Raw genomic sequence first — 18,526 nt, 5'->3', positions numbered from 1 at the left:
ATCAGGATACTATTGCGCACATTAGGCCAACAACGTTTACACCATCCAATACCGCACGGGCATTGCAAGTTAACATAGTTTGTTCAATAAGAATGCTTTGCAATGTTTTCTCCAATGTAATTTTTCTTATCTCAAACTCTTTATCTACTTAGCAGGACGTTCAGAAATGCAAAGGCATCCTACACAACAGCTGCCGAATCTGAGAGGACGTTCAGCAGGACCATTGCACGGTATGCCACTCTTGAGTTCGGAACAACCCTGTTCCCGGCCAAACCAGCCACCCGCATCCAACGAACCTACCCAACATCCGACTATCCCCATAGATACCCATGCTCAGGCGGAAGCATGGGTACGTTCTCCGATGTTCCAACCGCAAATACTTCACCGCACTGATGCTGTCCACGTTAGACCACCATCGCCTGCGTCATCCAGTACCGCACAGGCATTGAAAGGTAACATACTTAATTCCCATAAAAATATTCGTCTGCAATGTACTTTCATGCTATTTCTTCAATGCCACTATGCTTATCCCAAACTCGCATCTACTAGACCGAGAGCCTGCGACGGTTAGGGGTAATTTTTTTAACAAAAGGCAGACCGCCAAAAATATTTAAGTTAAGGTATTTTATCGGCAGAAATGCAAGTCTGCCGTGCCGCAGAGGGTTCCCCTGGGCAGTACCGACTCCCGAAGTCGGCGGGAAATGCCCAAGTTGGGCAAAATTTCAAGAGGGATAAGATTTTCACTAAAAAAAAAAGCGTGAAAAGTTATACCTAAACCGGATGAACGGATGAAGCTATACCTAAAACGGATGAACAGGGAGGCAACATGCTGAAATCAATTCCCCTGACATTCTCCATAGGTTTTTTGCCTTTTTTTGGTTTATAGACTTTCAGAAACCCAAAGAAACGAGCTTCATTAACTGATGAAAGTCGTTTGTTTGCATAAATTTCGCATACGAATTCTTCTATGTCAGAGACAAGTGCTGTGGAAAGGGATTCAGATGACCCTAGGAAGCCAAACGCTTTCATATATTTATCGCTTTTCTCTAAGATTTTCAAAGGCCTAACCTTTCCTTTGTAAGAAAACGCAGGGGTGTAGTCCGATCCAGTAAAGGCATGGAAGCCAGGTAAGGCTTTACATAATGCAGGGCCCAACTTCAGACTAAGAGACGTGATGTCAATGAATCAGAGGGTGTTATTTTTATGATGACCGACTTCCAGGTACATTGTACAGTCAGGGAACTTTGATGAGTTCCCGAGAGCAATTACTAAAAAGGCAAAAAACCTATTGAGAATGTCAGGGGAATTGATTTCAGCATGTTGCCTCCCTGTTCATCCGTTCTCATGCAACAAATAATGAGGGCCAACTGTATTTGTTCCGTATGGAACAATGCAAATGAAAGAATGCCAATAAATTTCCATCCAGAGAAAAACGGGTGGATTTTGCGTGATAACAAATACACGCCTAACTGGTACATCGGTGAACTGACACCACCTACGATGCAAGATATGTTGTTGGCTCCGATTCCGATGACGATTCAGCTTTCGAAGATTAATAATAATTAATAATTTATTCATGTTTTGTGCAATTAAATGCCATCTGTTTATGCTCATCATGAAATACAAACCCAGATTGTCTTACACCAAGATATTTTAGTATTTGTTAGTATTTTTTATCAATAATCGTTCGAATTGTCAAAAAATAACATGAAATTTTTGAATTTGCCGCCGTCAGTGCGACGTTGCCACTATTCATAAAGGAATTTGACAGGTGGAAAACCGTTACACACCTGCGTCTGGTCGGTATTGGGAACCCGATTTTTTCGTCTGGTCTGAGCGGTTTAGGTATAACTTTTCACGCTCTTTTTTTTAGTGAAAATCTTATCCCTCTTGAAATTTTGCCCAACTTGGGCATTTACCGCCGACTTCGGGAGTCGGTACCGCCCAGGGGAACCCTCTGCGGCACGGCAGACTTGCATTTCTGCCGATAAAATACCTTAACTTAAATATTTTTGGCGGTCTGCCTTTTGTTAAAAAAATTACCCCTAACCGTCGCAGGCTCTCGGTCTATACGTACCAGGACTTTTACAACTGCAAACGCATCCTACACGACAGCCGTCGAACCGGTCGTCAGAGTACCGGTTCTCATCCACGGGCCGCCCAAACCGCCCCACGTCAACGACGAATGGAGGACAGCCGCTTGCGCCTTCGCTCAGTACATGCTGCTGGTCTACCGGCCCTGGCTGGATGAGGGCGGGACGCTGCCGGGGCCGCTGACATGGACGGCGCTTTGCGACTTCATGCGCGATCTCCAGTTCGGCCGGCTCCAGGAAAACGGAAGCCGGTCGGGCCCTACTCCGCTGGACAACGCGCGCAGACGCTGGATCGAAAATTCGGCCCAAGGTAAGCCAAATTTTGACATTCCTTTCCCTTCCTTCTTCTTTTCAAGTAAGCCCTCCCTGACGCGACCGTCTTGCTCTACCAACAAACCCCCGTGCCCGGCTTTAGCGACACCGTCCAATGACTTACCGTCATATTCCTATCCATAATTTTCTTCTCAGGTTTGCCCAACTCCGCGTAGCAAAGGACCGCCAACCAGCTCCACCGGACCCATCGTCGTCACCAGCAACAGCGAGCGGAAGCACATCAACCGGCTCCAATCCGCAAAATGGGCAGCATGGAAAGGGATGCCACGCATCATTTGGCGACTCGAGATCGGCGGAAGCTCGCCGCTCACCTACCTCCACGAGTCAGGGAACGCATCTACGTCGAGTTTCCGCAATTCACCGGCAGCTTCGTTCACGGCGCTCCAGGGTACCTGACAAGCAACATCAATCCAGGTAAAAAACTCCAAACGATTTCTTTTCTTATTTTCGTACGCTATTAGCTGCATGCTGAATGATCTCCTTCCGTTCCTTGCCGCCACATCAACGCGCCCGTAACCAAATGAAATGGAATCCGGCTAATATTCCCTAAACATTATTTTTGAACCGCGCAGCGAGGGGCCTTTCCAACGGGACTGCCGTCCTCTTCGAAAGCATCGAGCTGGATCCTCGGGAAGACGCCGACCGGGTCTGCAACGATATTGCTACGGCAGCAGAGGACACCAACGTCGCCCTAACCTACCCGCCGCTCCACATCAACGTCACCGTGCCCGGTGCGAACCCCGCCGAATTCGTCGAGAAGACACTGGAGCCCGGACGCGTTGTCATCCCCGTACCTAGGGTCAGCAAGTGGGAGCCGGTGAACATCAAGCTGCAGGGCCGCCGTCAAGCTGACACCTTACACTACCGGCCGCACGGCGTGGAGCAGCGCTTCGCCGTCACAGTGCACAAGATCCAAGGACAGACCTGCAACAAGGTCATCCTACAGCTCAACAAGCGTCCTTCATGCCCCACCTGACATTCAGCATGCTGTACGTCGCGCTGTCCAGAGTGCGGACCAGCGAAAGCATCCGCCTCATGCCACCCCACCCGACTGGACCCGGCCTAGGTGACCTCCAGACCCTTAAACCCACCGAGGACTTGCTCACCTGGCTCGAAGGATTCGACCCTGACGACGGCACCGGTAGCGCGTGGAACTTCGCTCGCGCAAAAGAAGCACACGCCCGGAAGCAGCTCTCTCTAGCAACCAGAGACCCCAAATGTAAGTGCATTTTTTTACTTCATGTTATTATCTTAATCTACGATGCATTCTTCAAACATTATGGCAGCTAAAATCGCAGATGCAACCACCACCGAGTTGCCTACCGCGAATCCGGCTTCCACACCCCGAAGAACGCCAAACAAGCGAAAACGAACGTCAGGTAACGTACTCAAATAAAGCCCGTACAGTACCGCATGAATCCCGCTTCAAAGCTGTTCATTTGTCTACTCAACGTATGTTTGTTTAAAAGAACGCCATTCTTTGTACAATAGATGAAGCCACTGCTAGACCTCCCAGCACTCCTTAGTGCGCCATCACCGATTGCGGACGATCCTCGGATAAGTAGAAACAGCACCAATCAACCAGCACACTGCAAAAGATAAGCTCATCCTTTATCCTGTCACTTTACAACTATCATAATCCCATACCTTAACATTCACAATTTCACCATACAATCTCCATTTCCCATATACTTGGCATAACCATTCATTTTCCATCTTCGTATTTGTACCTCTCGCCCGTTGCTTTACCCCCTAGCAAATAACAAAGTGTAACGCTAACTTACTACTTCCCAGACAACTTGCCTATTCTCTCAGTTTCTCCAACTTTCCTACCTAAATACGCATACATTTCTTCTTCCCTCATTTCTATACTGTCTTCCGTTTTTAAGATACCATCTTTCGTATAACCCATTAGTCTTTCCTTCACCGTTTGTACCACCTTCTTCTGATATCTCGAAGCTCACTTAATACACACTTTTCCCCCTGCAAATAATACGCTTTTATGTACCACCGTCCATTACAAGAGGTACTAACTCTCGCCTCAGCCTACGGACCAAGAAAGGGGTCTAGACAGGGTTACGGGGGCAGTTCCCAGTGGCGCTCAACTATAAACAAAGCAATTATGTCCACAAGATACACTGCCAATGGGGAAAACCATAAACGCGTAGACTTCACACCAAAAAATCGAAACGATTGGAAAGGTCAATGATGGGCTAGTGTACAAGGCAGAATACAAAACACTACAATGACGGATGCAAATCAAATTATACTGTCATATAGTTTGCTCGTCAAATACCGCAAGACGAGGGGTTGTCCACTCAAAAAAGTATTCGTACACCCCACATTTTGAAATACGCGCCGCGTAATAGTCACCGCATGCAGATGGCATCTGGCTGTTTCCCAACGTATGGCCCATCTTTCCCCCCCACATAGCACACTTCTGCCGGCGGACGTCCGTTTCATGGACGAAGATCCGCTATACATCCTGTCCTTTTTTGGTAGTTCCAGGGATGTCCGTCGGATAACCAAATTTGAAGTCCAATGGATGTGTTAAAATATGATCCTAAGGACGTCCCTGCAACAGCCAAGAGAACCTTAAAAAGTTTCTTTACTTTGTCGATGTAAATGTAGTTTAAAGAAATTGGGACTTAATAACCTTGTTTAAGTATTGGAAAAAAACATAATTGTTGTGGTCTTGAGTACTAGTCCGTAACTGAGTGTATTGAGGCTCTGTGTTGGCTATCACCACCCCATGCTGACTCACCGACAGGTGGCCACATCTGGTGGTTGCTAGCTGAAGTATAATACATTACAACATCTCCCTTTTCCACGCACCAGGAGTGAGCGAATGCGAGAAAACAAATGAGAGAATGACCATAAGAAATGTAAAACGAAATGATCAAGACAGCAAATAGGATGACACCAAATATGAAATTTTCGAACGACAGCGAAGATTGAATGACGAGCGTTGTGACGAAGAACAAGACCAGTAACATCATAAGTGGAAACGAACCGGATAAGAAAAGAACAAAGACATCAAACATATAGGATACTGCCGCCCAGATCAGAATAAGAAAAACACGACGACAGTCTCACTTCCTAGTAGGAGGCATGCCGATGCCGAAGCGGACACCGGACCGAGTTGTTCCAAACGGCTCCCTCGCCGGCGTAGTACAGGAGTCACCGGAAGGCCCAGCGGCCGCAGGAGATGGAGCCACAGCAGAAGATAACGGTGCATCAAATAGACGAACATGCTGGGCGCCAGGACTAGCTGCAGTGCGCACACGACCATGGTTTGACGACTGCCGGGTGGACGGGGTGGTTGGCTCGGCACGTGTTGACTGCTCCTCTACCCGGACAGGAGTAGGAGCTTCGCTTACTGGGTTACCGGGCACATCAGGTGCCTGACTAGACGGCCCACAACCATTGGCCGACTGTACAGACTGGACATCACTTGGGACTCGATAAGAGAACATGGCAGCAGAACCCAGTGAACGGGGCTGTGACTGCATCCCACGGTCAATGTTGATGGCCCACCGCGTACGCCGAAAATAACGGCCATCATCCAAACGAATCACGTATGATTGTGGCTCAGTACATAGTGAGTGAACTTTTCCACGGAGCCAACGACGGCCTATGAGGGCTCGTAAGGGTTGACCGATATGAAGCGACGAGGCACGCGCGTTAGGCACTCCCGCCTGAACAAACGCTGCCTGAGATTGTCGTGCCGATAGCTCCCTCCTGACGACTGACGAAGAAATATACTTAGGTTGCAACTCTGCCGGAAGGAACGGCAGGTTCCCGCGTAGATTACGGCCTTGCAACAAAACAGAGGGGGCCGGGAGAGTGGACGACACCGGAGTGGAGCGAATGGCTGCCAAAGAGTCCCAGAGAGACTTTCCATCCGCGAACATTTTCAACAGAGTACGTTTCACGGTTTGGACGTGTCGTTCAATTAAGCCATTAGATTGGGCGAATTCAGGGCTGGACGAGACTTGTTGCACACCCATAGTACGGCAAAACTCTCTGAACTCGGCGCTGCTGAACTGTGTACCATTATCCGATTCCAGCACTTCCGGCCGGCCAAAATCGCAGAAAAAACGAGTCACTTCACCTATTAGCGCCGCTGAGGTTGTCGACTTCATTGGAACGACACATGGCCACTTGCTGTATGAGTCCACCAGCAGCAAATAGGACACCTGAGAGAATTCAAACAAGTCAGCCGACACTAGCTGAAAGGGATGATCCGGTATACGGACCGGAAACAGCGGCAATCGCGGGTTATGATGACGATGTTCTTGACAAATGGTGCAGCTAGCCACTGCGTTGCGCACTTGTTCCTCCCACCCCGGCCAATACACAGACGACCTTGCCCGCAACACACACTTGGATTCGCCAAAGTGTCCGTCATGGACACCATCGAGCGTCTCCATCGAGCGAAAATGGGACCACTAGCCAACAAGAAGAACACCACCCACTGCCGTTAGATTATGACGCACGGGCCAAAACGGTTTCACTGAATCAGGACAATTGCGCCTGTGTTCCGGCCAGCCCTCTTCCATCACGGACTGAAGGATCTGCAATGTTGGGTCTCGAGACGTAGCATCTGCATAGCGGCGACAAGTTGACTCAGCCGGCACAATGCTGGCGAGAACATGGTGGACTTGCTCCTCGCAATCCGCTGTAGCATCATCATCATAAAGACGAGGTGACGGGGCACGGCTGAGAGTATCAGCTATAAACAGTTCTTTTCCCGGTTTGTATACGACTTGAAAATCAAACCGCTGGAGTTGGAGTCGCATCCTCTGGATCCGTGGTGAACAGGCAGCGATCGGTTTGTCCAGTAGGCCCACCAACGGTTTGTGGTCCGACTCCACTATGACACGCTGGCCATAAACATATTGACGGAATCGGAGTAGTCCAAACTGAATCGCCAACAGCTCCTTTTCAATTTGGCAGTATCGGCGTTGTGTTGGGGTTAGGGTGGTGGAGGAGAATGCCACCGGCTGCCCATCCTGGACTAACACAGCTCCGAGCCCTACTGGAGAAGCATCCACTGATACTAACACCGGCTTGGACACATCAAACAATCGGAGCACCGGTAACGACGAAAGGACAGTTTTCAGAGTTGCCATTGCCTTCATCTGCTGTTCATCCCAGCACCAAGCAGCGTCCTTCTTAAGGATGTCACGAAGAGGACGTGTTAGAGTGGCTAAATCTTTGCAGAATTTATCTAAATAAGTCACCATTCCCAGAAGACGCTGTAGACTCTGCTTGTCTGTTGGGTCAGGCATGTTGACTATGGCATCCACTTTTTCGGGGTCAGGTCGAAGAGTCCCATGACCAATGACATGGCCCAGCCACGGTAACTGCTGCATGAAGAAACGACACTTTTTAAGTTGTAGCTTTAAATTTTTTTCACGGCACCGCAGCACTACCTGTTTCAGGTTCAGTTCCAGTTCCGCTATAGTTTCACCCGTGACCAAAAAATCATCAAAGTAGATGATAACACCGGGAAGATCACCGAAGAGATCCGACATCACCTGCAGGTATACTTCCGGCGCGGACTTTAGGCCAAACGGCAGCCGAAGATATCGGAATCGTCCTTTTGGAGTAGCCATTGTGCACAGGTAGGATGCTTCCTCGGTCTGCGGTATCTGATAAAAACCAGACGCTGCATCTAAACTGCAAAAATACTTGGCTTTGCCAACCTTGGCAAAGAGTTGCTCCACTGTAGGTACCGCAAAATGCTGGCGCTGTATTGCCCTGTTTAATTCTGACGGATCTAGGCAGATCCGCACATCCCCATCAGGTTTGCCTACTACCATCATTCGACTCACCCATGATGTTGGTTCTACCACTGGAGCGATGATCCCATCTTCCACCATCTGTGCCAGTTTGGCATATACTTTGTTTTCAAGCAGAAACGGCAACCGACCTGCCGCACACACAACTGGGTCCACAAAATTGTCACCGGTAACTAGCTTAATGTCATATTGAACCGGAAGTTTTCCGATTCCTTGAAACACATCCACAAACTCCTTCGCGACGACTGGCAGCTCCACTGGTTGATCTACTGTCACAGCATGAACACGTTTGATGAGTTTCATTGCTGTACATGTTGGAAGGCCCAATATAGGTGGCTGGCCAGGTTCATCCACTACCACAAATTTCACTGAGTGCTGAGCGCCGCGACTGGTCACCGAGCCGACAAACACGCCCATGACTTTGAGGTAGCCACCTTTCGCGCCATAGTTCCACACGCGAGGGCCAGCACTCAACGCTACCACCCGTTGAACACGGTGAAAATCCTCAAGGGGAAGCACGTTGCAAGTGGCGCCAGAGTCAAGCTTGAATCTAATTGGGGTGCTGCCATCTATCGAGAGACTTTCATGCCATTCTTCTCCCTCTTCGGAACTTTTAAGTTCATGTGTTACATATTCATCGTCCAGGAAACGGATATCTTCCCGTGGCAAGGCTCCTTCCGCTTCCACAGCATGCAACCGCTGCTGCATATACGTTCCTCGTTGGGCCGGCCTCTGACGAACAGCCGTCTCCGATTGGTTGGCACCTTGCGCCATCTGACGAGCAGCAGTGGAACTCGGGCGATAGGGTGGATTCTCAGCTTGAGAGCACCACCGGGCAAAATGACCGGTCTTGCCACATTGGTAACACGTGATGCTGTTTGCCGAGCAATTACCTTTCGCATGCTTACGGCCACAATTGGGACACCCGCCAAAAACAGAGTGCTGCTGCCCACTGGTTTTGTGCTGTCGATGTTGGTGGCGTTCGTGACTCGGCTTGTCTTTAACAGCATGAACAGCCTCAGGTGGGGACAAAATTTGGCTGAGCTGAATTGCTGATGTTTCACACGCACGAACGATTCCACAGGCACCGGCAAGAGACAAATTAGTTTCATATAACAGCTTCTCCCTAACAGGATCACTCGCCACCCCCAACACAATCTGGTCCCGTAGGATAGAGTTGACCATCGCTTCAGTGCCATAGTTGCACGACTTCACCATGCTCCGCAACTCCACCAACCAAGCATCAAAAGGTTCACCGGGCTTTTGGTGACGCTTATGAAAGCGGAAACGGTCAAATACTTCACTTTTGAGGGGTTCAAAATAATCAGAGAAACGGTCAAGTACAGCTTTGATCTTTTTGTCATCACCCGGCGTGGCAAAGACAAATGTTCCATAGATCTTTAAGCCCTCTCTTCCCAACAAGGACAATAAAACACCAACCAGAACGTCTTCATCTTTCTCACCTTTTCGAGTGGCTGTGATGAACCACTCAAACTGAGTCCGCCATTGTTCCCACTCCAAAGCCAAGTTAGACGCTGAAAAATTAAACGGGTCTGGAAACTTCAACGAGGTTGCCATCGTGACTCATTAAAGAATGACCAGGCACGAGATAAACAAGAACCAGTAACGGATGGCTCTGATATAACTGGCTACAAACGAAGGAAAACCACGTGTGAAAACTATGGACTACAGGCGTACGTGCACCACTTCTGACACCATGTTGTGGTCTTGAGTACTAGTCCGTAACTGAGTGTATTGAGGCTCTGTGTTGGCTATCACCACCCCATGCTGACTCACCGACAGGTGGCCACATCTGGTGGTTGCTAGCTGAAGTATGATACATTACAACAATAATTGAATTAAATTTTTTCCAATGATGGGTTTATTTTCACATACTATACAACACCAACAGTAGTACATCAAAGAAAAGTGAAGTCTTGTAAAATCAAACCAATCACTGTAACAAGACAAGCTCAACCAAAGAACAAACCCCTTGGTGTCAATTTTCATGTAATTTTGCAGAGTATTACCTTTTGGTAGGGTTGACTAACTATGTTTCTTTTCATAACCAGAATCGATGTTAATCAGTAAATCCAGTTTCTCTGTTGCCACCTTTAGATTCCTCGTGCAATCGAAAAGCCTCAAGTGCGTTACTGTAGCCAAGATCTCACCGTACCCGACGCTGGTCTCGTCCACGGTCGAATGCTAGTGGCTGCTTGGGATGTCGGTTTCGATCATGGGTGTGAAGATAAAGCCATTTAACTGATCCTGGTAGCTACCAAACAGTTCCTACGAGAATTGGTTGTTGCCATTGCTACCGCCCGGAAAAGATATCGCATTCCAGAGAATAAAGTCATATATTCGATTGGACAGCTGACGCTTAATCCTTGACTTCACAACTGATGGTTGGTTCAAGATAGTACGAATAACAGGTAAAAATGTATGACATTCTTACACCTAACGATGTCTTATTTCTATGAATTTTTTTAGTTATGGAACTCAGATTTTCCGGTTGGCTGGGCCACCCCATGTGCCTGCCGTACCCCCAGACAAGTCAGAATGCAGAACGAGGCTCGACGTTTTTGCGTGAGGGTAAAGCCTTTAAACTAATCCTGGTAGCTACCAAACTCTTCCTACAAGAATTGATTGTTGCCATTGCTACCATCCGGAAAGGATATCCCATTCGAGAGACTAAAGTAATACTTACGATTGGTTAACCGACGCTTAATCCTTGACTTCACAATTGATGGTCGGTATATGATAGCACGAGTAACAGGTAAATATATATGACATTTTTACACCTGACGATTTCTTATTTCTGTCAATTTTTTCAGTTATGAAACTCAGGTTTTTAGGTTGGCTAAGCCACCCCATGTGCCTGCCGCACCCCCAGACAATTCAGAATGCAGAACGAGGATCGGCGTCCTATCTTGCCTGGACCACTGAACACATTATTTAAAAAAAAAACGGCTCTGATTGTCCCACGCACTATGATGAATGTCCTTGTTTCTCCTTCACTTATGATATTGTATTGCAATACGACGAACAAGGAAGGTCCATAACAGTTGTTATGTGCAATGGAGAAAAAAAAAATTTTTTACCTAGTATAAAACAACAACAATTAGTGAAAAGTAAGTATTTGTTTTTAAATAGTTGCTGTGTTCAATTTCCGGTAAGTAATGGGAGTGGGTTTGGTTGAATACTTTGAGCTGTCGTTACTTTTTCCTAAGACGCAATGTAATGGTGTTTTCCAGTGTATGATTAGGGATTTAGATAGTGCACCATTTGCGTTAGCCAAACGTAAGCTCTCGGCTCTTGAGTTCGCCAAAGGTTCTTGCTTATTGTTGCGCGACATCGAATTCCTAGAATTGGCAGATAGAGGCCCATCAGCATTTTTCGAGCTTTAAAAATCGTCTGCGGCCGAACGGTGGATGCGATCACGGTGGGACCTGCACCATCGAAACGAGCTCGACGGGCCGCATCCAATGATACCGGTCTCGTGATCGTTCGTGACCGAAAAACTATTGCGATGGAAAAAAATCCCATGGGGGTTGCATGCAATGGGATAGAGGAGCCAGGCACTTGTGGGAGTCGGGGAATTGGTGTGAACGGGGAAAAAATCATAACTCTCGAACGGTACCGTTGCTAGCGCTGACATTCATACTGCCGGAATCAGCGTGAGCCAAGGCATCGAACGGTGCCCAACCCGTCATGATTAAAAAACATGAAAAAATACAAGAAAGAAAGAAGGTCAGCGGGGGGTCAAGCAATTAACCAGGGCCTCACTGCTCCATTTTCCAAGAAAACCAAAGAAAAGTTTACAAACATACACGCCAATCTCGGCAGCGGATCGTCGCACGCACCTGCAATAGCCAACGATGAACGCGGCTCGTTTTCAACATCATTTTATTTCACAATTCCAGATTTATTTTTAGCACCTTCAACATTTGACAGTGATTAATATCAAGTGGTATATCGCTGTATCGGTAAATCCTTCCAACTCCCAATCACATTTAGTCTACCAGTATTTACACGAAGGTATTGTGCTATGCACTTCTTGTCCAAACGCATGGGGGGGGGGGATAAGAAGCAATAATTGGGAAGGCGCAATCAAGTAAACTAATCTTAAGGGCCGTTGTCAAAATAAGCCCATCACCCCTTCTTTCTATTTGCACTGTTGAACTTCTCTTAACGATTCTTTCCAGACAATGGTCACTAGGTTGTGAGAAACGGATCCGTTGATACCTCCCGGTATATCGCCAATGGGTGAACTTATCGTACAGTTAGCGCACTCAGTTTCTAAAGTAACTTCTTCTAATCGACAGTTGATCAGCTGATCACCTGTGACTTGAAGCCAGCTACCCTGCACGTTTGGAATACGTTCGAACGACCACTTATTGTTTCCTAAGTAGTCCATGCTTTTGCCATGGCACAATCGGGAATCACGCATTTTTTCACATTCATGTGCATTGACTTCTATTGGCACTCTTGATTGACTTGGAGTTTGCCAACCCCAGAAGTCAGTATAGATGTGTTTCTTTTCCAGCCATATGGTACACGAATGGCCAACAAAACGGGTAATTTGGGGAAGAGTAGAATAGACATCATAATATACTGGAATAGCGGGAAGGGGGCTTATTTGATAATCACAGTCATCGCTAGTGAATTTTAGGAACCCTTTTGGCTGAGCAGCCGTACAATTACAAATAGTGATGTTAAGAGCATGGAGGCGACAGAAAAACGGTATGATGAGGAGGGGTAGAAGACATAATCTATGAGAAAAGTAATTTAAAATCAATTTCAGGGATCCATTCTATGAATTATTAAGATTACTAATACCAAGTTTTTAGAATTTAAACACGGTTTAAAGCTAGTTAAAGTGATTCGAACGTAATTAACAAACAAAAAAATTACATCAATACAATTTCATAATTTGACAACTGGTTTTAAAAGATTTCGAGGACGTAACCCGAGGCGACGCTCTGGTTGTATGGGTAAGGTTGACGTCTCTGGAATCGGTTTGGAAGGTAAGAAAATTGTTGGTGAACTTATCATTAAATTTGGAGTAGGAGGAATTGTGGGTGGGGGTCTCATCAAATTTTGAGTAGGAGTTTCTTTTTCACAAGGAATTTGTTCTAACTCAGATTGAAGGTTTGTTTCTAGGGGTAGAGGAAAAGTTTCGAGTTCATCTACGGTTTCTTGTATGAATTTTTCGGCTTGTTTCTCAATTCTTACATCAAAAAAGTCGACACCTGGTTCGTCTTTCCAGATCATTGATTCAAATAGGGGTTTTATTCGATTCACATGTACAAGCTGAGTTTGTTTTCCTACGTCTTGTTGTATTTCCACAGTACTATTGTTGCTTACTTTCAAAATTCTAAAAGGGCCTATAAAACGTGGAATGAGTTTTTTACTAATTCCCGCCAAGGGCGTTCGCATGTCCAGTAAAACTTTATCTCCTACGTTAAATTTTTGCTCTTTTACGCGTTTATCGTACTGGGCTTTTTGTTGTTCACGAGCTTGGGAAAGATTGATTTTGACAAGCTGAAAGGCTTCGTGTAAGCGTTTCATAATTTGACTTTTATAGTCTGAGGGAGTAACTATTACTGGGGGAAGAGGACGGAGGAATTGATCAATCGGCATGACTGGATCACGACCGTGATTTAGAAAATATGGAGTCTCAAGTGTTGACGAGTGGACAGAATTATTATAAGCGAAAACAACGGGGCCTAAAATATCCTCCCACCGCTCGAATCCATTCTCCAAATATTTCCTTATCATTTCAACAACAGTTTTGTTGAATCGCTCTGTTTGCCCATTAGTCTGAGGATGATACGCAGTTGTTTTCATGCGTTTAATGTTTAAAGCTCTACAAAGCGCAGAAAATAATTCAGAAGTAAAATTACTGCCTCGATCTGTAATTATTGCTTTCGGGGACCATGATGTAAAATAATTCGTTCTACTAAGGCTTTACTAGTACTGAGGGCGGTACACTTGGTAAGAGGAATGACTTCTATCCATTTAGAAAAGTAATCCGTGATTACTAATATATAATTGTTTCCTTGAAGTGAATGCGGTTTGATTGGACCTAGGAAATCTAAGCCCAATACTTCAAAAGGTCTTGTAGCGAGGTCTAACGGGTTGAGATAGGCTTTCGTACTGTGCACTCGACGTCCCAGCGCACAAGGTTCACCAGAAGTGCAATATTCCTTAACATCCCGTAACATGGTAGGCCAATAGTATTTGTCCCTTAGACGAAAGAATGTTCGCCTAGTTGCCATATGTCCTGACAATGGGGAATCATGATATTCTTGTAAAAGTTGCTTTCTCAGAGAAAGTGGAAGAACCACTTGACACTGTTCAAAGTTTCTTCTTTTCACTGACGTAAGTTCGTAGTGTTTACATAAAAGACCATTTTCGACAAAGAAATAATCTATTTCACCGACCCAAGAAGGCATCGGGCCATCTTCTTTTTTCCAAGGTTCATTTTGTTCCAAAAACGTAACGATTGCTTTGCACAGAGAATCTTTCTGTTGTTCTTGACACATTACGTTGTTGTCTGCAGGAATGGCAGATATTAGATTCATCGGTATTCTAGAAAGAAAATCAGCATTTTCGTGTACTCGACCTGGTCGGTACTTAACACTGAACTTCATATTAGATAACAAGATCGCCCATCTACCTAGTCGCCCTGTTTCGTCTTTAAAAGTCTGCAACCACTGAAGAGGCCTGTGATCACTTACAATAACAAAAGGTTGATCTTGTAAGTAATGTCGGAAACGTTTTATCCCAAACACTACTGCTGCAGCCTCTTTTTCTATTATCGAATACTTGATTTCCCCTTTTTTAAGATGGTTGCTTGCATAGGCTATAGGTTGGTCCTTTCCGTCTTTCATCTGAGAAAGGGCGGCTCCTAAGCCATAGTTACTTGCGTCCGTGTAAATCAGAAATTCCTTTGAAAAATCCGGATATATCAAGATAGGTTCTGATATTAAACATTGTCGCAAGTACTCAAAAGCTGAAATTTCATCTGTTTTCCAAGTTACACTATCAGTAGGTTTTCCTTTGGTCTGTGATAACAAGGGGTGGGCGACGGTAGAGAAATTTTTTACAAATCGTCTGTAGTAACTGGCTAGTCCCAAAAAAGATTGTAATTCTTTTACTGTACCAGGTCTTTTGTAATTAACAAGGATTTCAATTTTAGCAGGGTCTGGTTTTATTCCTTCAGCCGTGATTACGTGTCCAAGATAGGAAACGGATTGCGCTAAAAATTCACATTTTGACAATTTCATTTTTAGGTGCGCGTTTTCTAAGAGGGAAAAACAGTCTTCAAATTGCTAAAATGCTCTTCAATTGTTCTTGAAAAAATTATTATGTCGTCAAGATAAACGAGACAAATTTTTCCAATAACTCTTCGTAAAACTGAATTCATCAGTCTTTGAAACGTTCCCGGGGCGTTGGTTAAACCAAACGCCAAACGATTCCATTCGTACAAATTGTCATCGACTATGAAGGCTGTTTTTTCTTTGGATTCCTCCTCGAGCTCAATTTGCCAATATCCGGAGGCAAGATCTAATGTGGAAAAATACCTCTGTCCCACAAGTAAATCTAAAACGTCGTCAATACGAGGTAAAGGGAAAGAATCTTTTTTGTAATTGCATTTAATTTTCTAAAATCTACACACAAACGGACATCCCCTGTTTTCTTACTTACTAATACTATCGGGGCTGCCCACGGGGACATCGAATAACGAATTATTTTATTTTGCATCAGTTCATCAATGATATTTTTAGCTATCTCTTTTTGTTTTGGAGACGTGCGATATGCCCTTTGACGAATAGGACCTTGTCCTTGTGTGTCAATGACATGTTTTACTAAAGTAGTATGGCCTAACTCACTTGTTTTAAAAGCAAAACTGTTATAATTATTTATTATTAATCTACGCAAATTCTCTTTGTTTTCCTCATCTATGTCTGGAAGAGCCGACTCAACGGCTGCTGTGTTGATTGGACCTGAAGCTACGCTAATTGAAGCCATTGTTTCAACTGGCTTTCTTGAAGGTCTGGAAATATGAAGGGTTCCTAACACTGTAAGGCGAGGTAGAAATATGGTTTTATCTGTTCCATTAACAGCCACCACACGGAGCGAACGATTTGGTGTCGTAGAGATGTAGGGTTCCAAGCTAAGCCCGGAGGGAATATTACAGCATCTAACAAAATGACAAGTATTGAGAGGGTTGAAAGGGTGAGTTTCCTCTTCTCTAGTCTCTAGGAGACTAGTGGAATTTGGAGGAATTCTCAAAGATTTGCTAATCACAAAGGGATTTTCTGTTTCCTGGAAGTGATCAATTTCCGGGACTCGGTAGATGGACTGTTGTTTTCCGTTATAGATAAACTGATGTTTCCAAAGTGCATCGCGCCCTAGAACGCAATCTTCAACAATTCCATTTACGACTATGAATTTCTGCCTAAGTGCTTGGCGTGGCGTTTCTTCTGCCACAAAAAAGTTAACGGTAATTGTGCCTTCCGTGACGAGGCGCCTGTCATTTATGCTGAAAAGATCCACATCTACCTCTTTAGTGAAATTAATTAATTCCTTTCCTTCTTTAAGCTTATGAAAAAATGTGCTGCTAATAACGCTTCTCTCGGCTTCAGTGTCAAACAGCGCTTTTACAACAGAATTTCCGATTTTTATTCTTATCCTAGGAACTGTAGATTTTACTGCTAAACTATTTATATGATGTCGGGGCTTTTTCTTAGTTCCACCGAGGGGCCCAACGCTTACATCGGTAGTTTTTAGTTTCCCCTTTCTTCAAACAAAGGAAGTTTTTTCCCATTTCCGTCATAACCCTCTGGAGGAGTGGGTTTCAAATTTTTTATCTGGGGACAAAAGTTTGCTCGGTGTCCAATTTCTTTACAACGAAAACATTTATCATTAGCTTGACTCTCCCTTGCTTTACAATTGTTTATTGAGTGATAGCCCCAATCGTTGTGAAAATCACAAAAATATAAATCCCCTGTTTTATTGATTGGAGGGTTTAACTGTGGTGAGCGCTGTGAAAAACTCACGTTTCTCCTGGTGGATAATTGTCTTTGCATTTTCTCCATGTTTTCTTCTAAATGTTTTTGGTGAGTGTTTGATTCCACCTGGGAACTAAGGCGATCTAAAGCTTCCTTTACTTTAGTAAATTCTCTATTAGGTTCGACGTATTTGGCCTGAAAAGCATTTAGTCTGGATCTAACTTGGGCTTCTTCTACTGCCATGGCCGTCATTTCAGCTTTTTCTATGAGTTTTTCAAAAGTTGCGAATTCTTTATACTTAAGTCTGGTCTGGACGTCGAAAGACAGCCCTTCCAGAAATCTGTCCATCATAATTTGTTCTCTGGAAAAAGCTGTTGCTTTATCTATCGTGGATTTTATAGGATACGCTAAGTGGAAGGCCTTGCGTATACGATTCGCATAACGTCTCATATTTTCTTCGGGTTCCCGTTGCATATTATGAAATTCAACGCTTTGTTTAGATCTGGTCTCTGTAGAGTGGAAAAGTTTAATTAAACGCTCCTTTACTCTGTCGTAAATTTGCGCGCTAATTGGGTTTTCAAGTTTAAAGTTATCAAACTCATCAGCTGCTTCACCATACAATTTGGAGCGTAGTAAGATAATTTTTCTTGACTCCTCAAAATCGCCTAAAACCAGTACTGATTCTAGATGTGCAAGCCAGTCATCAAAGCGACCGGAGCGTTCACGGTCTACGTAAATTCCGATGTTACTAAATAACGTCATTGCTTGGCTTTGTTGTAACTTTTTATTTTTATCGATGGCGTTAGAAATAAAATTGTTTGTGTTTCCTATACTGTTTACTTTTGACGGACACATTACTAAGGGATTCATTTTAGGAATGGAGCTGGTAACTGAGTACTTTGGAGTGGTTCCGTTATTACTTTGCTTATTGTACATGCTTGGAATTTTTACATTTTGTCCACTTAACGCAAGTGGTTGTGTATGTTAAGGGGTTGAGGTAAGATATGAAGGCTGAGAGCTAGTTCTAAAAACAGGCTGTCCATTAGGCTTCGTTTTCTGAGAGGAATTAATGCAACGTTTAGTATTCGTTAGAACGTGTTGCACAATACAATCAGCTACTTTAGAAGCATCCTCATAATCCATTCCGGATTCCATCAAACGGCTCAATTCTTTTACGTATATTTTAATGGGCATGTCTTGGTTTGTTTCTTCTGAAGGTTTATTTTGCATGATTTTGTTTGACTGCTCAACGATCGACGCTGGAGTAAAGGAG

The 18,526-nt window shown here is 44.8% G+C and overlaps 2 protein-coding genes and 1 pseudogene across 2 annotated transcripts; 1 reads left to right on the top strand and 2 right to left on the bottom strand.

The window, feature by feature from the left end:
- Positions 1 to 5,518: 5,518 nt before the first annotated feature.
- On the bottom strand, positions 5,519 to 6,571 carry LOC123474170. Its single transcript, XM_045176087.1, has one exon. It carries the CDS (start codon positions 6,569 to 6,571, stop codon positions 5,519 to 5,521), a length of 1,053 nt encoding a protein of 350 aa, XP_045032022.1.
- Positions 6,572 to 10,144: 3,573 nt separating this feature from the next.
- Positions 10,145 to 11,315, top strand: LOC116935609 (annotated as a pseudogene).
- Positions 11,316 to 17,070: 5,755 nt separating this feature from the next.
- LOC116928399 lies at positions 17,071 to 18,054 on the bottom strand (the record flags this gene model as incomplete). Its single annotated transcript, XM_045176312.1, has 1 exon — positions 17,071 to 18,054. A coding segment is annotated over exon 1 (945 nt), but the record flags the coding sequence as incomplete, so codon positions are not given.
- Positions 18,055 to 18,526: the final 472 nt, after the last annotated feature.

This window comes from Daphnia magna, linkage group LG7 (genome assembly GCF_020631705.1).
Source record: "Daphnia magna isolate NIES linkage group LG7, ASM2063170v1.1, whole genome shotgun sequence".
Taxonomy (NCBI): domain Eukaryota; kingdom Metazoa; phylum Arthropoda; class Branchiopoda; order Diplostraca; family Daphniidae; genus Daphnia; species Daphnia magna.
This window is presented reverse-complemented; position numbering and strand designations above follow the sequence as displayed.

Bases quoted from the DNA above. Each gene is read 5' to 3' on its own strand.
- LOC123474170 (XM_045176087.1), bottom strand. From the start codon at position 6,571: ATGAAGTCGACAACCTCAGCGGCGCTAATAGGTGAAGTGACTCGTTTT.